Raw genomic sequence first — 17,633 nt, 5'->3', positions numbered from 1 at the left:
CAACCCCCAGAAGTCCTCTGAGATTCTAGCTACAGATTGTGGGTGCCCTCGTGCTGTCCTATTAACAGTCCTCACAGTTTCTTGGAAGGTCTTGAGTGGACTCCAAATGTAAATACCTGAAGCAAGTGGATCTGGATTATCTAGGGCTGTGCTGTCCTAATATGGTAGCCACTAGCCCCATGTGGCTCTTTATCTTTGAATGTCTTGTAATTAAATAAAATTAAAAATTTCACTTCTAGTAGCACTTGTCACATTTTAAGTGCTCAGTAGCCACATGGGGTTGTAACGGCTGTTGTTCACCGCCGTCAAGTCAGCCCTTGACTCATAGTGACCCCATATGTTACAGAATAGAACTGAGCTCCATAGAGCTTTCTTGGCTGTAATCTCTACAGAAGCAGCTTGCTGGGTCTTTCTCCTGCAGAGACGTTGGGTGAGCTCAAACCACCAATCTTTAGGTTATAGCAAATTGCAAACCGCTTGTGCTACCTAGGCTCCTTGGCTAATGGCTACCATATTGGAAAGCTCAGAATAGAATAATTTCTATCATTTTACAAAGTTTTCTTGGGTAGCGTTGATCCTAGAGAGTAGGCATGGCTATGTCTGTTGGTATTTGATTAAGTCTCTTAACCCTGCTTTGCCCAAGGCTTTTCATCTGGCCCGTATCCTTCTTGAGGGTAGGCACTGTATTGTACTTTGTCTTTGGAGTCCCTTTGTCTGGGCAGAGATGCCCAATATTTGTTGAATGAATGCAGAATGGATGTACAAAATGGGGGCAGAGGACCAAGTTGATCTCTAAGGCTTTTCTAGATTGTGTATTTTGTGCAGACAGGTGAACCTGGGAACCTAGTGTTGAGTTTTAAGCCAGGCGCAGACCTGCCTATTCTAGTCTTTAGTCATTTGATACCGTTTTTGCATTCTGTTTTTTCCTGCTGTTTGAAACCATTCTAGTGAGTGAGATATAAACAATGTTCTTATGCCTTTCCAGGAAGCAAGATTCCCAGATGTAGCAAATGGATATATTGAGGAAATCATTCATTTGAAGAATTATTATGATTTGAATGTGTAAGTATACCACCGTGTCTCTTTAATGATCCTATTAGAAGAGTTCTAACATGAGTCATATGCAGGCTGTTTTCTGGACCTTGTGGAATACTGCATGGTTATGGAATTAAGTTGTCTAGATGTTTCTGAGCATTGAGACTGCCTGTGTTTTGGTCAGGATGTTAAGAGCCATTTTGTTCCCAGTTGTAATAGAAAGTGTTCTGCAACCAGAACATGTCTTACTTGTTTGGAGAAATGGATGGAGGCATTTCTTTAGTTTTTATTACAAAAAAAAATTTTTTTTTTTTTTTAATAAAATTGTCCCAAAGGGTACAGAATGCAAAATAAGTCTTTTTCCTCTGACTCTCCTCCCCTTCTAGTCTGCAGAGGTGAAACAGTTGTAAATTTGTGAAGAGTGGTGGTGGTGTTGTTAGGTGTCATCAGGTTGGTTCCAACTCACAGCAACCCTGTGTAAAACCGAGCGAAACACTGCCCGGTCATGCGCCATCCTCACAGTCTCTGTTACGTTTGAGCCCGTCGTAACAGCCACTGTGTCACTTTATCTCATTGAGCATCTTCCTCTTTTTCGATGATCCTCTACCAAGCATGATGTCCTTCTGCAGGGACTGATCCCCCCTGATAACATGTCCAAAGTGTGTGAGACGAAGTCTCTCCATCCTCACTTCCAGGGAGCACTCTGGCTGTATTTCTTTCGAGAAAGTACGTATTTCTTAGAAGAAAGAATGGTAGAGTACTGAAACTAATTAATCAGATTTTCAAGTAGTTAGCACAGATGTTAGAAAATTTAGCAAAAGAGGTAGTACACTAAATCTCTGTCCTCCAAGGTGTCCTAATCACCAGTACTACCAAGTGTGCAAGTGGGGGCCAGCATGAACTTGCGGTTCACTGAGTGCTGTTCATACAGAACAGAAATGAGGCCCAAAGCAGAGTTGAGCAGTCTGGGATTTTTGTTGTAGCTGACTCTCAGTCACTTTATGTGCTACCTTTAAATAGCCTTTAGATGTCACCATCTGGTCATTTCAAGCAGGAGGGACCCTTTCACTGGAGACCCTTGGATGACAGGCAGTCTGTTATTTGGCTGCTTAACTAAGACTTTTCACTCACATTGTGATCCTGCTTCAATTGGATCACAGCAGCAACCTCTATCTGAGGAAAAAAAGGTTGGAATACTTCGCAGGAGCACTTTTTCTTGTTAACATGTCGGGCCAGATCAAGCAGGAAATAATGTAAGTAGGCGGGCCACCTTTGAGTTCCAGCAGGTGTCCCCACTGCATTTGTTCCAGGGTGCAGATACTAATGAATTAGGTTGCAGCTTGTTTCTATAGAAGGGAAGCCATGTCTTTAATTATCTATCCCACCAAATGTCATTTAACCTCCAGGAAAGTTCTGTTGGTAAGGGTAGAGGAAGTATTAAAATATAAATGAATTTTGACTATTCAAAGTGAGGGCCTCTGATTTCTGCCATGTAAAATTCCCACTTTGAAGCATTTCAGTACCTGAAGTTCTTCATATGGAAAATCTAAAATGAATTGGTAAGAGACACACCCCTAGAATATTTATTTATTTATTTATTTATTTTTAGAACATATGCTTACTATTCTACTTCTATATCATATATTTTAGGAAACACATAAAAATAGAACATTTTAAAGGATAAGATTAAAAAGTAAAAATAGAAGTTTTGGTGTTTTTTCAACACCCCAGTAGATCCTCTTTCATGTCCCCACTGGGATACCACTGGCTTAACCCACGGACGACCATTCTGCCAAAGATTAGTCTTTTCTACTGGACCTTTTCATCTTTCCCCAAATTTCTAGTACCTGGCAGTTGACTGGCATGTGGTAGGCACTGTTACCAGACTCTTACAGACAGATAGATTTGAAAGAGAGGGGCTAGGCCATGTTTATAGTGATGTCCAGGTGTGTATGCTTAAGGAGCTGTTTGGAACTCTAGGCTTTCCCCAACAAACCAAACCCACTGCCGTCGAGTCGATTCCGACTCATAGAGACCCTATAGGACAGATAAGAACTGCCCCATAGAGTTTCCAAGTAGTGCCTGGCGGATTTGAACTGCCAACCTCTTGGTTAGCAGCCATAGCACTTAACCACTGTGCCACCAGGCTTTCCCCACAGATAATGGTATTCCAAATGATGATTGATCCTCAGGTCAGCCCTCAAAGAGCTGTATAACCTACAATGCACACCAGTATATGTTGTTAGGTTAGGTGCTATTGAGTTGATTTTCAACTCATAGTGACCTCATGTGACACAGTACAACTGCCCATAGGGTTTTCTGGGCTATAATCTTTTTTTTTTTTTTTTTGGCTTTAACAAACTGCCATTTATTCTCTCACAGTCTAGGAAGCTAGAAGTCTGAATTCAGGGTGCCAGCTCCAGGGGAAGACTTTCTCTCTCTGTTGGTTCTGGGGGAATGTCCTTGTCATCAATTTTCCCTTGGTCTAGGAGCTTCTCAGTGCAGGGACCCTGGGTCCAAAGGATGCACTCCACTCCCAGCTCTTCCTTTTTGGTGGTACGAGGTCCTTTCTTCTTTGTTTGCTTCTCTCTTTTATATCTCAAAAGAGATTGACTCAAGGTATGACAATCCTGTAGCTTGAGTCCCACCTCATTAACATCATAGAGTTAGGATTACAACATATAAATAATCACGGCCTACCCAAGTTGACACACATTTTTGGGGAACAGAATTTTATCCATGAGAACAATCATTCTTACCCTCCTTTTCTGAGTTGTTCCTTCTCGTTAACGTAAACTCACTGCTCCCTAAGATTTCTATCTAATCTTTCGAGTTGCTGTTGTCAGTTTGATCCCATAGAGAAAGTTCTTGGAGCCCCGGTGGTGTAGTGGTAAGAGCTCAGTTGCTAATCAAAAAGGTCGGCAGTTTAAATCCACCAGCTGCTCCTTGGAAACCCTGTGGGACAGTTCTACTCTGTCCTGTAGGGTTGGTGTGAGTCAGAACCGACTCGATGGTACTTTACAACAGCAAAGATAGTTCTTAACAGAGCATGGTGCTCAAGGCAGACCTTTACTACTAGTTAAACTATTGTTCAGTTTTAAGATGACTTCAGGGGATATTTTTGGTTTAAGGTTTAAAGGTTATCTCAGGGCAATAGTTTCAGGGGTTCATGTACCCTCCATGGCTCCAGAAAGTCTAGAGTCCATAAGAATTTGAAATCCTGTTCGGCAATTTGCCTCTTTTGATCAGGATCCTTCTGTGGACTCTTTGATGAAATGTTCCATAATGGTAGCCAGGACACCATCCAGTTTTTCTGGTCTCATGGCAAAGGAGGCAGTTGTTCACGGAGGCGGTTAGCCACATGTTCCATATCCTCCTTCTGTTCCTGACTCCTTCCTTTGTTGTTTCTGGTGAATAGAGACCAGTTGTTATGCCTTGGATGGCCACTTGCAAGCTTTTAATACCCCAGGCACTGCACAACAAATTAAAATGTTTTTAGGACAGTTAACTGGGATGTGGCATGAAACCATGATCCTAGACCTCCAAACCAAGGAACCAAATCCCATGAGCAGCCTCAGCAGCTACTCTTCTTTTTTTTAATTGTGCCCTAAGTGGAAGTTTACAAATCAGGCCAGTCTTTCATATAAAAATGTGTAGACACTTCACTATGTACTCCTAGTTGCTCTCCCCCTAATGAGACAACACAATCTTTCTCTTCTTCCTGTATTCCCCGTGCCCATTCAGCCAGCTTCTGTCCCACTCTGCCTTCTCATCTCCCCTCCAGACAGGAGCTGCCCACATAGTCTCATGTGTCTACTTGAGCCAAGACGCTCACTCCTCACCAGTATCATTTTCTGCTGCATAGTCCAGACCAATCCCTGTCTGAAGAGTTGGCTTTGGGAATGGTTCTAGGCTATAATCTTTATGGTAGCAGGTCACCTGGTCTTTCTCCTGTGTAGTGCTGGGTAGTTTTGAACTGCCAGCCCTTTGGTTAGCAGCTGAGCACTTAACTGGTGTGCTACCAGGGCTCCTTATACCAGTATATACTAGGACAAAAATCATCTTTGAAGACAATGGTTTAGAAGGAAAATGTACGCAGAATTCTTGGTCGGTGGTGTCTCTCCATTTGCTGCAACTATACTATGGGAAAAGGCATTTTTCCTACTTTGGGCCTTTTACGTTACGTCCCAGTTGCCTGGGCAGGCTGTGGTGATGTGGAAGAGGAGAGTTTAGAGATGAGAGGCATGTGGGGCTCCTGGAAGTGATGGTCAAGAAAAGGTGCTGAGTCTTCTGACTGGTCCTAGGGCTGGAGAAGTAGAGGGCTTTGTGGTGGGGCTGAGACTGAGGTCCTGGGGGAGCTGTAGTCCCACAACACTGGCACCTGGTCAGATGAGCAGGTGGACATGGGGACCTTTTCTCTATCCTTTACCTGCTGAGCTGTCTTACTGTTCCTGTCTTAATACTGTCAACCCTGCTAATGACAAGTGAGACAAGAGAGAAATGGGACGAAGGGAGCCAAGTGAGAAATATGAGTGTGGCACCTAAGAAGGGGTGGGGTCACCTTAAGAGTCTTCAGGAGCAAGGGAAGGAGAAGCTTGCTTGCCTCTCTATGTGGCTAATGCCGCACACCTCCAGGTCTGCCCTTACCACTGTGGAATCATCCTACGTGGACCATTTGTTGCCTGGTTTGGTTTTGTTACAGGTTGAAGAGCCAGGATAAAGCCCAAACCAAACCTGCTGCCATCAAGTCAATTCTAACTCACAGCGACCTTATAGGACAGGATAGAACTACCCATAGCTTTTCCAAGGCTGTAATCTTTACAGAAGGAGACTGCCACATCCTTCTCCCACAGAGCCGTTGGTAGGTTCAAACTGCTAACCTTTTGGTTAGCACCCAAGTGCTTAACCACTGTGCCACCAGGGCTCCTTAGAGCCAGGATCCAAAAAACCCAAACCCATTGCTGTAGAGTTGATCCTGACTCATAGTGACCCTACAGGACAGGGTAAAACTGCCCCATAGAGTTTCCAAGGCTGTAATCTTATGGAAGCAGACTGCCACATCTTTCTCCTGTGAAAAAGCTGATGAGTTCAAATAGCCAACTTTTTGATTAGCAACCACTGCACTACCAGGGCTCTTTAGAGCCAGGACCCAAACCAAAAAACCAAACCCATTGCCATCAAGTTGATGTCGACTCGTGGTGACCCCATAGAACAAAGTAGAACTGCACCATTGGGGTTTCAAGGAGTGGCTGGTGGATTTAAACTGCTGGCCTTTTGGTTAGTGCCGTAGCTTTTAAGCACTATACCACCACAGTTTCCAAAGCCAGGATAGTAACCGCTTATTCAGTCTGGGTGGTAGGTAGACTGATGGGTGTGTGTTGCCTTATTGTCTGTATCCTTACCCTTGAAGTACTTTGTAATAATACTAAAGAGACGGGGCTAATGGGTTTGGTGTGAACAGAGTCCGATCTTCCAAAACCTGGTCTCTTCATTCAGCCTGCAGTGAACTCAGTAAACTTAGTGTAACTCAAGTGGCTTATAGAGACGTATATTACAATAGCGTTACAAAAACTATTAATGAATTAGCAGAAGCCCTTTTATATTTCATTTATTAACTCTTACCAAGCTGTTTTTAATTGTGACTGTGAATACTTTTTCCTGTCCCTTATTTTTTCATAATTTTCTTGGCACACAGTAGATACCATTCATCTAAATTTTCCAGTTACACACGGATAGTAATTTCAGTGACTTCATTACATTGACACCCAACTAACAGATAAGCCTCAGAGGAGCCTACCATCATCAATGTGTTCATTGCTTGTTAAACTAGCAGGCAGAAATAGAATTTCAATGTCATTGGTATTTGTCTATTTGCTTATTTTTTCTGAGCAGCAAAAATTTAATTCCTTGATTGACTGTAATGTGTGACTTGGGATTTTCTATTTTGAACACTGCATTTGAATCAGTGGGCAGGTGTGGGGTTTGGAAGCAGTGTGGGAGTAATATCATTTGTTTCTGCAGACTTTGTAATTTTCTTCTGGAGAACCCAGATTACCCAAAGAGAGAAGATAGAGTCCTTATAAACCCCAGCAGCAGCCTGCTTGCCAGCCAAGATGAGACAAAGGCAAGTGTCATGCTCTTCTTTGGCTCTCTCTACTTGGAAATGTTCAGCCCGTTTCATCTCCTGGAGGGGAAGAAAGTGCCTTGTCAGGGCACATTTTTAAAGACTAGCATGAAAAGTAGGATTTCAGAATATGTTTTATACTTCTGTGGGATTTTCCAATCTAAGCTACTTTGTATTCTGTATTTAACATCTGTCTTTCGTTGTAACTGTGTCTTCCCTTTCCCACAAAGAATTAAACAAATTTTCCATATTTTTAATCCTAAAAGCAAGAATTGGCTAAGATTCTTTGTATCATTTAGGGTTTTTCAGGTCTTTTTGTTTATTTGTTTGTTTAATCCATTATGGAAATTTCCATACCTGCAGAAAAGTTGAAAGAATTTTACCTCGAACACCTATATACGTACCACCAGTACTACTAAATGTTCATATTTTACTGTAACCACTTTATCATGTCTCCATGCCTCTGTTCATCAGTACTTTTTTACAAGACATTTCACAGTAAATTGCAAATATTAATGCACTTTCCCTGTAAATACTTCAGCGTGAAGCTAATTAACTGAGTTAATATCTGAACATAGTTTTTTTTCTTTTGATGTAAGATTTGTGTGCATTGCATATACCTGTGTAACCAAATCTTTATCAAGATGTGAACAGTTTGATTTTTAAAAACCTTAATCACTGTCCTTTTTTGTGATGAGAACTAGCATTTAGTATGTTAGATGGTGATGAAAAATTAGTTCAGACTGAATCCATTGGAGTCTATTGCTAGATCTTCCTTCTCCCCACAGATTGGTTTCACTATGTCTTTTACATATTCCATAGTAGAAAAGAAATGTTTTTTTTCTGAGCATTTTATGGAAAGAAGATGCCTGACATATTGTGTGTACTGGATTCCAGACAAGCTGTTTAACTTCTCTGAGCCACCATTTCCTCATCTCTGTCATAGGCTGGGAACCCTGGTGGTGTAGTGGTTAAGTGCTACGGCTGCTAACCAAGAGGTCGGCAGTTCAAATCAGCTAGGTGCTCCTTGGAAACTCTATGGGGCGGTTCTACTCTGTCCTATGGGGCCGCTGTGAGTCGGAATCGACTCGACGGCACTGGGTTTGGTTTTTTTGGTTTTGGTATCATAGGCTAGAAACTTCCTTTACAGAGTAATTCTGAACCAGATTCTTTTCTGCAGTAAGTGATTCTCTGTATGATGCCCCCTCGTCGGGGAAATCCCTTGGGAAATGTACTATCTTGCCACCAGTTTTGTGCTTCTCTCGTTGCAGTTGCCTAAGATAGACTTTTTTGACTATTCTAAATTGACTCCTCTTGACCAGCGCTGCTTCATCCAAGCTGCTGACCTCCTGATGGCCGACTTCAAAATGCTCAGCAGTCAGGACATCAAGTGGGCCCTGCATGAGCTCAAAGGACACTATGCAATCACCCGAAAGGTGCTCTCCCGGGGCTTCCTATGGGGTCACACCACTTGACTGCGCCTTCCCGTGTAAACAGAATGAAGAGTCAGCTTGCGGAAATTAGGATGGTTTATGATGGCAGAGAGCTAAGGAGTTTGTCAGGGTAAAGAGAAATAGACAAAGGTATTTGCTGATGAGAAAGAGTGGGATGAAAAGAATCAGAGACGTTGTCGTTTGACCCTAGAGGTATGGAGGGTAACCCTTTCTACAGTGAAATGCTGGGGGCTGGAGTGGGAAAGATGAGTTTTAGTCCTGTCCCTCCCCAACTGGCTGCCTGACTTGGAGCATCAGATCACTCGTCCTTCTCCCAGGTGGCTCCCTGTCAGTTACCTGAGGTGAGGTATGTAAAGAGCCCAGGGGCATGATGGCGTCCAGTGAGTGGTGATTTGACACAGAACAGAGTTAGCAGCTGCTGAAAGCAGTGGCTCCCAATTTTTTTTCCCCCAGGTCCTTAAATAAGATACCAGTTAAAGACCTCCGTCCCAGGCTCTGAAAGGTACTGGTTGTTAGTGATAACATACCCTGCACAGTGCCCATTTCATAGTGCACTCAGCCAGGACAGAGGAGTGAGCACCAGCCGAGCCCTTGGTTACTCCTCTTGGTTTCTCTGCTGCCATTAAATCCTGTTCTCCTGCTCTAGTTATGGTGATTCCCAGCAAACACTGACTTTTCTCCCAAAGGACAAAAAACTGTGGAGTTACTTTGTTAAAATACCCACTGGATCTTACCTAAAGGAAGGTGAACGTCAGGTGAATGTGGACTTGTACTGAGCAAAGGTGGAGCCACACTTACCTGAAGATTGCCAGAAGATGAGGGCAACTGTCCACAAACTTCTAATTGTGGGTTAATTTTAGGTAAAATTACTCTGAAGGGAACACAGAGTGAGTGCTTTCTATTTCTGAATCTTATATGCCATGTTAAACACAGAATGCCTATACTGTTGTTGAAAAATGAATGAGCTCCCACAAGAATAATGACCACAGGACAGAAAGGGTTTTCATCTCTGGGTTCTGTCTGGCATCTTTACTGCTCCAGTGGTTCCTTTACACCTGTTCTGAGCTTTCAAGGAGCCCAAATGAAAGTACAAGGGCAGCGGCAGGAGACAGCTCCTGTGGCCTGGTGGTAGCTCGGTCCTCGTTAGTAAGGTTCCAGCCCAGGGATGGGCCACCATCCTGGGACCAGTGAAAGGAATGATGCTAGCAGATGCTTCTTTCCCCCAAAGACTGATCATTGTATAACCCGCTCATTCTTTGCGGGAGGGGTTGTTAACAGAGTTTTCTGGCTATTCTGCGACTCTTCCGTAGACACTGTTCAGACCTGAGGTTATTTAAAGTCTGAGATTTATCCAGATGATCTCCTCAGCTTCCTTCTGTAGCTTTAGTTATATGATTCTGTTGGACGCTTTTTCTGCTTGAAGAGCTACTCAGTTGTCCTTGTTCATCCCTTTCTTGTCCTGTTCCTCAGATTTCTAGCCCTTTGTGTTTTTTAATGGTAATTTGTATTGGGTAGTTGAGAAACATATGTAGGTTTCCCAGTGGGGTAGGGTTAGGCTGTTTGAATTATCGAGGGATGTTTGAGAAAAATCCTGTTTGGCAGAAGGAAAACAGGATGCGCTCAGTTAGAGCTTAGAACTCTTCCCTGCTATGTGCAAACAGGGATAAGAGCTGTTCACCATAGAAAGTGACTGTCACATGGACAAGTGTGTAGTAACATAAACGCTCCCAGAAACATTTCAGATTAGCCCAGCTTCTATATACATCTGCAGATGTGATGGTGGCTCAGGGAAAGTCCTGTCGTTGCGTAGACACAGCTACATTTTCCTGTATTTTTTCCTCCCTTTGTAATGGAAAACATCAAACATACATAAAAGTGGAGATTGTATTATAATGAGCCCCCATTTACCCTGTTATTCAGCTTCAGTAATTACTAGCTCTTGCCCAATTTTGTTTCATCTGTACTCTTCCCTACTTCATCTTGAAGCATATTCTAAACATTTCTTTTTTTTATCCATATTTTCGTGTGTGTCTTAAAAAGGTAAGGACCCTTTTTTTTAAAAAAAAAAAGGCATAAAAATATAATTATCATACCTTAAAACTTAACGGTAGTTCCTTAACATCATCAAATACCCAGCCAGTGTTCAGATTTCTCTGAATGTGTTAAAAAAACTTTTTCTTTAATGGCTTGTGTCACTTAAATGTCATTTAATATCTAAGTTCTCTCTCCTCTCTTCCCCCGTGCTTTTTCTTGGAACTTACGTGTTCAAAAGATCAGGTTTATCCTGTAGGATTTTAGAGTTTAGATTTTGTCAGTCACACCTCCATGGTGCCATTTAACTGGTTCCTCTGTCTTCTGTATTATCTGTATATTGATAATTAGATGTAGAATCTTGCTCAAAGTCAGGTTTGATCCCCCCCACCCCCACCCCCACCCCCCGATTTTAATTCCATTTCTGCCACTTGTTAGCCTATGACTGAACAAGTGTCTGAAACTGGCTGAGGTTCAGTTTTCTTTCCATATATAATGGCTATCAGGACTAAATGAGCTAACAACACATACAAATTCCGTAATAAAGAACCTAGCCTAGGTCAGTCAGGTTTCTGTTCCCATCCTTCACACTTCTGTGTGTTACAGATCAGCTTTCCGGCTTTTGTATTTAAGTTACTCTCTAGCTGCCACATAGTACTGCCTGAAACAGTCTGTCCTTAGAGCAAAGTAAGTTACGGCAGGAGCCCTCTGGTGGTGCAGCCTTCTTAGGCTCGCAGCCCTGAGCTAGAGAGGACTGACCCAGACAGGCCTGCACTGCTTTGCTGCATCCACGGTATCACAGGGCCCTGTGTATGTGCAGTTGTACATGTTTTTTTAGCCCAACTTTCGTTGTTGTTGTTATTGTTGAGAATGTATACAGCAGAACATATACCAGTTCAACAATTTCTACGCATACAGTTCAGTGACACTGATTACCTTCTTCGAGTTGTACAACCATTCTTACCCTCCTTTTCTGAGTTGTTCCTCCTCCATTAACGTAAACTCACTGTCCCTAAGGTTCCTATCTAATCTTTCAAGTTGCTGTTATCAATTTGATCCCATCTAGGTAGTTCTTAAAAGAGCCAATGCTCAAGGGAGACATTCTTTACTAGTTAAACTAAACTATTGTTTGGTTTTAAGAAGACTTAAGGGGATATTTTTGGTTTAAGCTTTAACTGTTAAATGTTTGTGTGTGTGCGTGCTTTAGTTGGAAGTTTACAGAGCAAATTCAGTTTCTCATTAAAAAATTCATACGCGAATTATTTAGTGATATTGGTCGCAGTCCCCACAATGTGTCAGCATTCCCTCCCTTTCCACCCCAGGTTCCCGTGTCCATCTGTCCAGTTTTCCTGTCCCTTCCTGCTTTCTCATCTTTGCTTTTGAGCAGGTGTTTGCCCAGTGGTCTCGTCTATTTGATTGAACTAAGAAGCACGTTCCTCATGTGTTATTATTTGTTTCATAGGCCTTGCTAATCTTTGGCTGAAAGGTGGTCTTTGGGAGTGGCTTCAGTCCTGAGTTAACAGGGTGTCTGGGGGCCACAATCTCGAGAGTTCCGCCAGTCTCTGTCAGACTACTAAGTCTGGTCTTTTTTTGTGAATTTGAATTTTGTTGTGCATTTTTCTCCTGCTCTGTCCCACAACTATACCTCTATTGTGATCCTTGTCACAGTGGTCAGTGGCGGTAGCCACTAGTAGTGGCCACTAGGAGTTCTGGGCTCAGGCTGGTGGAGGCTGTGGTTCATATGGTACATTAGTCCTTTGGACTAATATTTTCCTTGTGTCTTTGGTTTCCTTCATTCTTCTTTGCTCCAGATGGAATGAGACCAATAGTAGTATCTTAGATGGGTGCTTGCAAGCTTTTAAGGCCCCCAATGGTACTCGCCAAAGTAGGATGTGGAACATTTTCTGTATGAACTATGTTGCACCATTGACCTAGCTGTCCCCTTAGACCATGGTCCCCAGCCTTCAGCCCCCGTAACTTGGTCCCTTAAGGTATTTGAATGTTGTCTAGGAAACTTCTGTGACTTTGCATTGGTTACGTTTTGCCGGCTTCCCCTATATCGTGTGCTGTCTTTCCGTTCACCGAAGTTAACACTTGTCTACTGTCTAGTTAGTGGTTTCCCTTCCCCTCCCTGGTAACCATCAAAGATTGTTTTTTTTCTATGTGTAAACCTTTTCTCCAGTGCAGCTACAGTAAGTATTTTAAGGCCTTTGGAATTTTTTTCTGCTTATAAAGCTCTCTAGGGACAAAAATGCTCTTTCAGTGCTAAGTGTTTTTAATTACTTAAAGATAAAGCCTTAAATGTCACAACTGGAAATGTTTCTTTTTATCAAACATTCTTTTGCATAGTTTCAGAAGTAATGCTAAAACGCTTATTCATAATTTTTTTTTAAGTTCTCACATCTTTATCCTTTTCCTTTTACTCTCCAGAGGCAACCCTCTACTCTTTTATCTATTTACCTCCGTATTTATGGACATATGCTTATGTTTGGTTCATCTGTTTGTTTGTTTTTTTTTTTTTCTTTCCTTCTGGTAAAAATTTATTGTAATCAAATATTTATAACATAAAATTGTCCATTTTAATCATTTTTAAGTGTACAATTCAGTGACATTAATTACAGTCACAATGTTGTGCAACTGTCACCATTCTCTTTTTACAAAACTTTTTCCATCATCCCAAACGTGTAAGTGGAATCATACGATATTTGTCTTTTTGTGACAGACTTCTTTCACTCAGCATGATGTTTCCAAGTTTCATCCGTGTCATAGCATGTGTGAGGATTTCATTTCTCTTCATGGCTGAGTAGTATTCTGTTGTATATATGGACCACATTTTGTTTAGCCATTCCTCTGTTGATGGACATTTAGGCTGTTTCCATCTTTTGGCTGCTGTGAACAGTGCTGCAGCGAACATTGGTTTACACATATCTCTTTGTGTTCCTGCTTTCAGTTCTTTTGGGTATATACCTAGAAGCAGAATTGCTGGATGGTGTAGTAATTCTATGTTTAACTTTTTGTGGAACCACTAGACTGTTTTCCACAGTAGCTGTACCTTTTCCAATCCAACCAGCAACGGATGAGGGTTCCAGTTTCTCCATGTCCTCACCTACACCTGTTGCTTTCTGTTTTTTTTTTAATCATAGCCATCCTAGTGGGCATGAAGTAATACCTCATTGTGGTTTCGATTTGCATTTCCGTAATGACTAATAATGTTGAGGGTCTTTTCATGTGCCTATTGGTCATTTGTATAACCTCTTTGGTGAGATGTCTTTTCAAGGCCTTTGCCCATTTCTGGATTGGATTGTTTGATTTTTTTTTTTAATAATTTTTGTTGTGCTTTAAGTGAAAGTTTACAAATCAAGTCAGTCTGTCGCTGGTTCATCTGTTTTATAAATTGTTGGTAGCTTTCTCTTATGGCCTGTGAGGATTCTAGTCTTACCTCTTATACACACATAGACACATACGCACACACTCATGTTTTCGATGTAGTTATACACAGCTTTTGCTAAATCTGTTTTCAGAGTTTTCATTATGACTGTGGGAATGTTCACAAGTAGTGTGCTGTGGTAGTTTCCTTTCTAGAATTCGCTATTTTTCTTAGAGTTAAAATTCTTGGCTCAGTTTTTCATTTGCTTTGCTTTTTTTTCCTTGACCCTATGTCTCCCTGGCTCAGTGGTTAAATGGTTGACTGCTAATCCAGAGGTTGGCGGTTTGAACCCACCAGATGCTTCGTGGAAGAAAGATGTGGCAGTCTGCATCTGTAAAGATTTACAGCCTTGGGAACCCTATGGGACAGTTCTTCCCTTTCTTATAGTGTTGCTGCGAGTTGGAATTGACCTGATGGCATTGGGTTTGGTTTTGGGTTTTTAAGTCTCCCACACTCAACAACTGTATGTCATAGTTCTCATTACAGTTTTGCATATTGGCAGACCAATTAGTCTGGGTTAGTTTTTTCCTGAGCCTTCCTCCTCCAGCCTGTTCTGACCATTCCTCCGCCTGCTGCACAGCTGTGATCCTGAGACTCCCTCAGCATCATTGCGGGAACTTCCTCTGCCTTTCTCCTGGTTCTGGATCTGCTGACTTTCTCATTCTTGGTTTGTACACTCACACTTGTCTTATAGTTTCCCTGGGTTGAAAACTATTTTCCCTCAGAATTTTTCTTGAAAATTCTGCTACAGAGGTGACCTCCCTCTTTTATTCAAACATTGGGCCACACACTGGGAACATCAGTGACCACTGCAAAATCTCTTCCCTTGTGGAGCTTACATGTTCGTGGAGTGGGCCATCTTTTTTAACTCCCTCATTTCTTTAGCATCTCTATCTATTACCATTCTCAGGGTCTCTGCTCTGGGCTTCCTAGATTTCATCTACTGCATGGTTTTCACTGTCATGTCTGTCTCTGTACAGGTGATCCAACTCCGTCTCTGGACTTTACTTCTCCTCCAAGCTCCAGAGTCTCTGTCCATAGTTTCTGTGTCCTCATCATCAAAGAGCTTATTGATAGTGTTTCCAAGTCCTTCATCCCTTAAAGGAACTTTGGCCACTGGCCCAGATGTCCTCAGGATCTTACCCAGCTATATCCTTGATTCTCAATTAATTACATTGAGTAGATATTACCTTGAAATTTATGAAATGTGAGCATGCTGGAGGGACAGAAGCCAAATAACAGCAAAAGGACAGTTTTTCCTTGAGCATCTGTTGTTCCTATGTTCCTCCTACTAGGCTCTGTTAGTGCTTACTTTGTGATCATTATCAGACTAGACCCTAAGGATGCTGGGACCAGCAGAGCACAAAGAGCTTTCCATCTGGTTGGAGAGATTAAAAAGCGTGATTAACACAGTGTGGTGGGTGTCATAAAAGGAATGGGTAGAGCTGGAGGAGCGTGCTAGGGAAGAAATAGAGAAAGGGTCATCTGAGCAGAGACTGGAAGGAAAGACACTTTTGCCGGAGGAACAATATGCATGAAGGCTTAGAGGCAAGAGAAAATAATCATAGTGTGGTGCCTTTGGGGTCCTTACGTGTGAATATGACTAGCAGGTCTCCAAAAAAGGGATTCCGATTCTATAATCTGATTTTTATCTGGTCTACTTAATTAGACTTTAGTCAGTATTAAAATAAGTGCTAATTGTTAGTACAACTATTAAAGTAATGTGTAGACAACGTTTTAAGGTAGTTTGAGAAGTACCAATTTGTGCTGAAGTGTTAGTGTGATATGGCGTTTCTCCTGATAGGTAGAAACAGTATTTAAAAGGTAACCTTGTCAGGAGTCTCTAAGTTTTAATGGCAGTATGGAGTAGTTGAAAAACCACTAGACTACCATTCAGGAGCTGAGTTCACATCCCAGTTTCATTAGTTGCTGATACGTGATATCTATCCTTCGATGAACTAATTTTTAAAATGTAAATTATAATACCTGTCATGCTTACCTATGTGGGTTTTTGTAAATAGCCCTGGTGGGAGGTTAGAGAATTTACCTTTAGATGAAACTTGGTAGAAATCAGTAGCCTTGCATCTGAGCGCAAAAATGTGACTTTAAGATTGGTGCCTAAGAGTTTGTGGGTGGACATCTTGGGTAGTGGGAATTTCAGAAGGAAAAACCAGAAAGCAGGGGAGGAGGTATTGCAGCCATGGAATACACTGATAGGAGAGGCGGAAAGGCAGCAGATGAATTGAGCTCTGGGCCAGTGAATCTATCTGTGAAGACAGTGTGATGTTGTCAAAAAGGTTTAGTTCTGAGATTGGTCTGAGTTAAAATCCTAGCTTTTACTGAACTTCTTTCTAATCCATGGGGCAAATTACTTCTAATCCTTGCTTTCCTCTACTGTAAAATAAATAATACCTACTTCACAGGATTATTGTGAGAGTTAGATGAGATAAAGAATAGAAAGTTCCAAGTGTAGTGCTTAGCACATATGTAAAAATTCCCTTCTGATTCCCAGATCTGGGAGTTGGGAAAAGGAAGGAGTAGGGGGCAGATCTAAGGTGAACAGGTAATCCTTTCCTCTCTGTGATTAACATACTTAACTTCTTTTGTTAGCTTTTCACCTTGGGTATATATTGTATCAGGTGCTTCTCTAGGATAAACAGACTCCAGATGTGTTTATTAGCAGTATTCTTAAAAAACACACACACTCCTGTAACCAGCCCTTCATGCACCAAATGAGTATTAAATGCAAACTCTATGCAGGTTGCTAAGGAGGACACACCATGCACTGTGGTAACAGCCTCTGTCCCGCAGAGGCTCACAGTCTGGGAGAAGATAACACTAAGCAGAGAGTCAAACAAATCAGTATATAATCAAAGCTGTGCTTAGTACTTTGACAGGAAAATACTGGTGCTTTGAAAGGATATAACAGGAGAAAAGTAACCAAGGGGCTCCAGGAGGGCCTTTCTGAGCAAGTGATGTTTAATCCTAAGCCTCTGTGTTATATAAGTAGGAGTCAGGCGAAGGGAACATGGAAGATAGTGATGTTGTTTACTGGGATGAGGAATACTGTAAAAGCTGGTGTGGAAGGAGAGGACCATGAGTTCAGTTTTGGACACATTGAATTGCCAACACGCTGAGTAGGGCCTGTGTGACATCCAAGTAAAAACAATTCATTGGGTGGTTGAATGGACAAGGTTTGCAGGTCAGAAGGGAAGTATGAGCTGGAGAGAGGATATGAGAATCATCGGCATGTGGAAGGTGACCTCACCAGCCTGGATGAGGTCACCTCGAAGGATATCAGGTGAGAAGAGGGCCAAAATTCCTGCCTTGAGGAACTCCCAGCATGTAAAGATCAAGTAAGGAACCCTGGTGGTACAGAGGTTAAGCGTTTGGCTGCTAACTAAAAGGTTGACAGAACCCACCAGCTGCTCCAGGGCAGTCTGCTTCTGTAAAGATTACAGCCTTGGAAACCCTATGGGGCAGTTCTACTCCGTCCTGTAGGGTCACTATGAGGCACAATCGACCTGACAACATACAACATCAAAGATCAAGTGGAGGAGGA

At 42.1% G+C, this 17,633-nt stretch overlaps 1 protein-coding gene across 4 annotated transcripts in view; it reads left to right on the top strand.

The window, feature by feature from the left end:
- RNF216 (ring finger protein 216) overlaps window positions 1-17,633 on the top strand; it is a 161,867-nt gene that overhangs the window by 39,393 nt on the left and 104,841 nt on the right. For all 4 annotated transcript variants that reach the window (XR_007519747.1, XR_007519748.1, XM_049904808.1 and 1 more), the window contains exons 5-7: window positions 986-1,062; window positions 7,057-7,159; window positions 8,431-8,595. Coding sequence is in view for 2 of the 4 variants with exons in the window: in XM_049904808.1 (XP_049760765.1) it covers window positions 986-1,062; window positions 7,057-7,159; window positions 8,431-8,595 (345 nt within the window). In the remaining 2 variants the exon portion in view is untranslated. The remainder of the gene's footprint in view (window positions 1-985; window positions 1,063-7,056; window positions 7,160-8,430; window positions 8,596-17,633) is intronic.

Source organism: Elephas maximus, chromosome 12, assembly GCF_024166365.1.
Source record: "Elephas maximus indicus isolate mEleMax1 chromosome 12, mEleMax1 primary haplotype, whole genome shotgun sequence".
Lineage (NCBI taxonomy): Eukaryota > Metazoa > Chordata > Mammalia > Proboscidea > Elephantidae > Elephas > Elephas maximus.
Note: the sequence above shows the minus strand (reverse complement) of the source record. Positions and strands in the feature narration are given on the sequence as shown.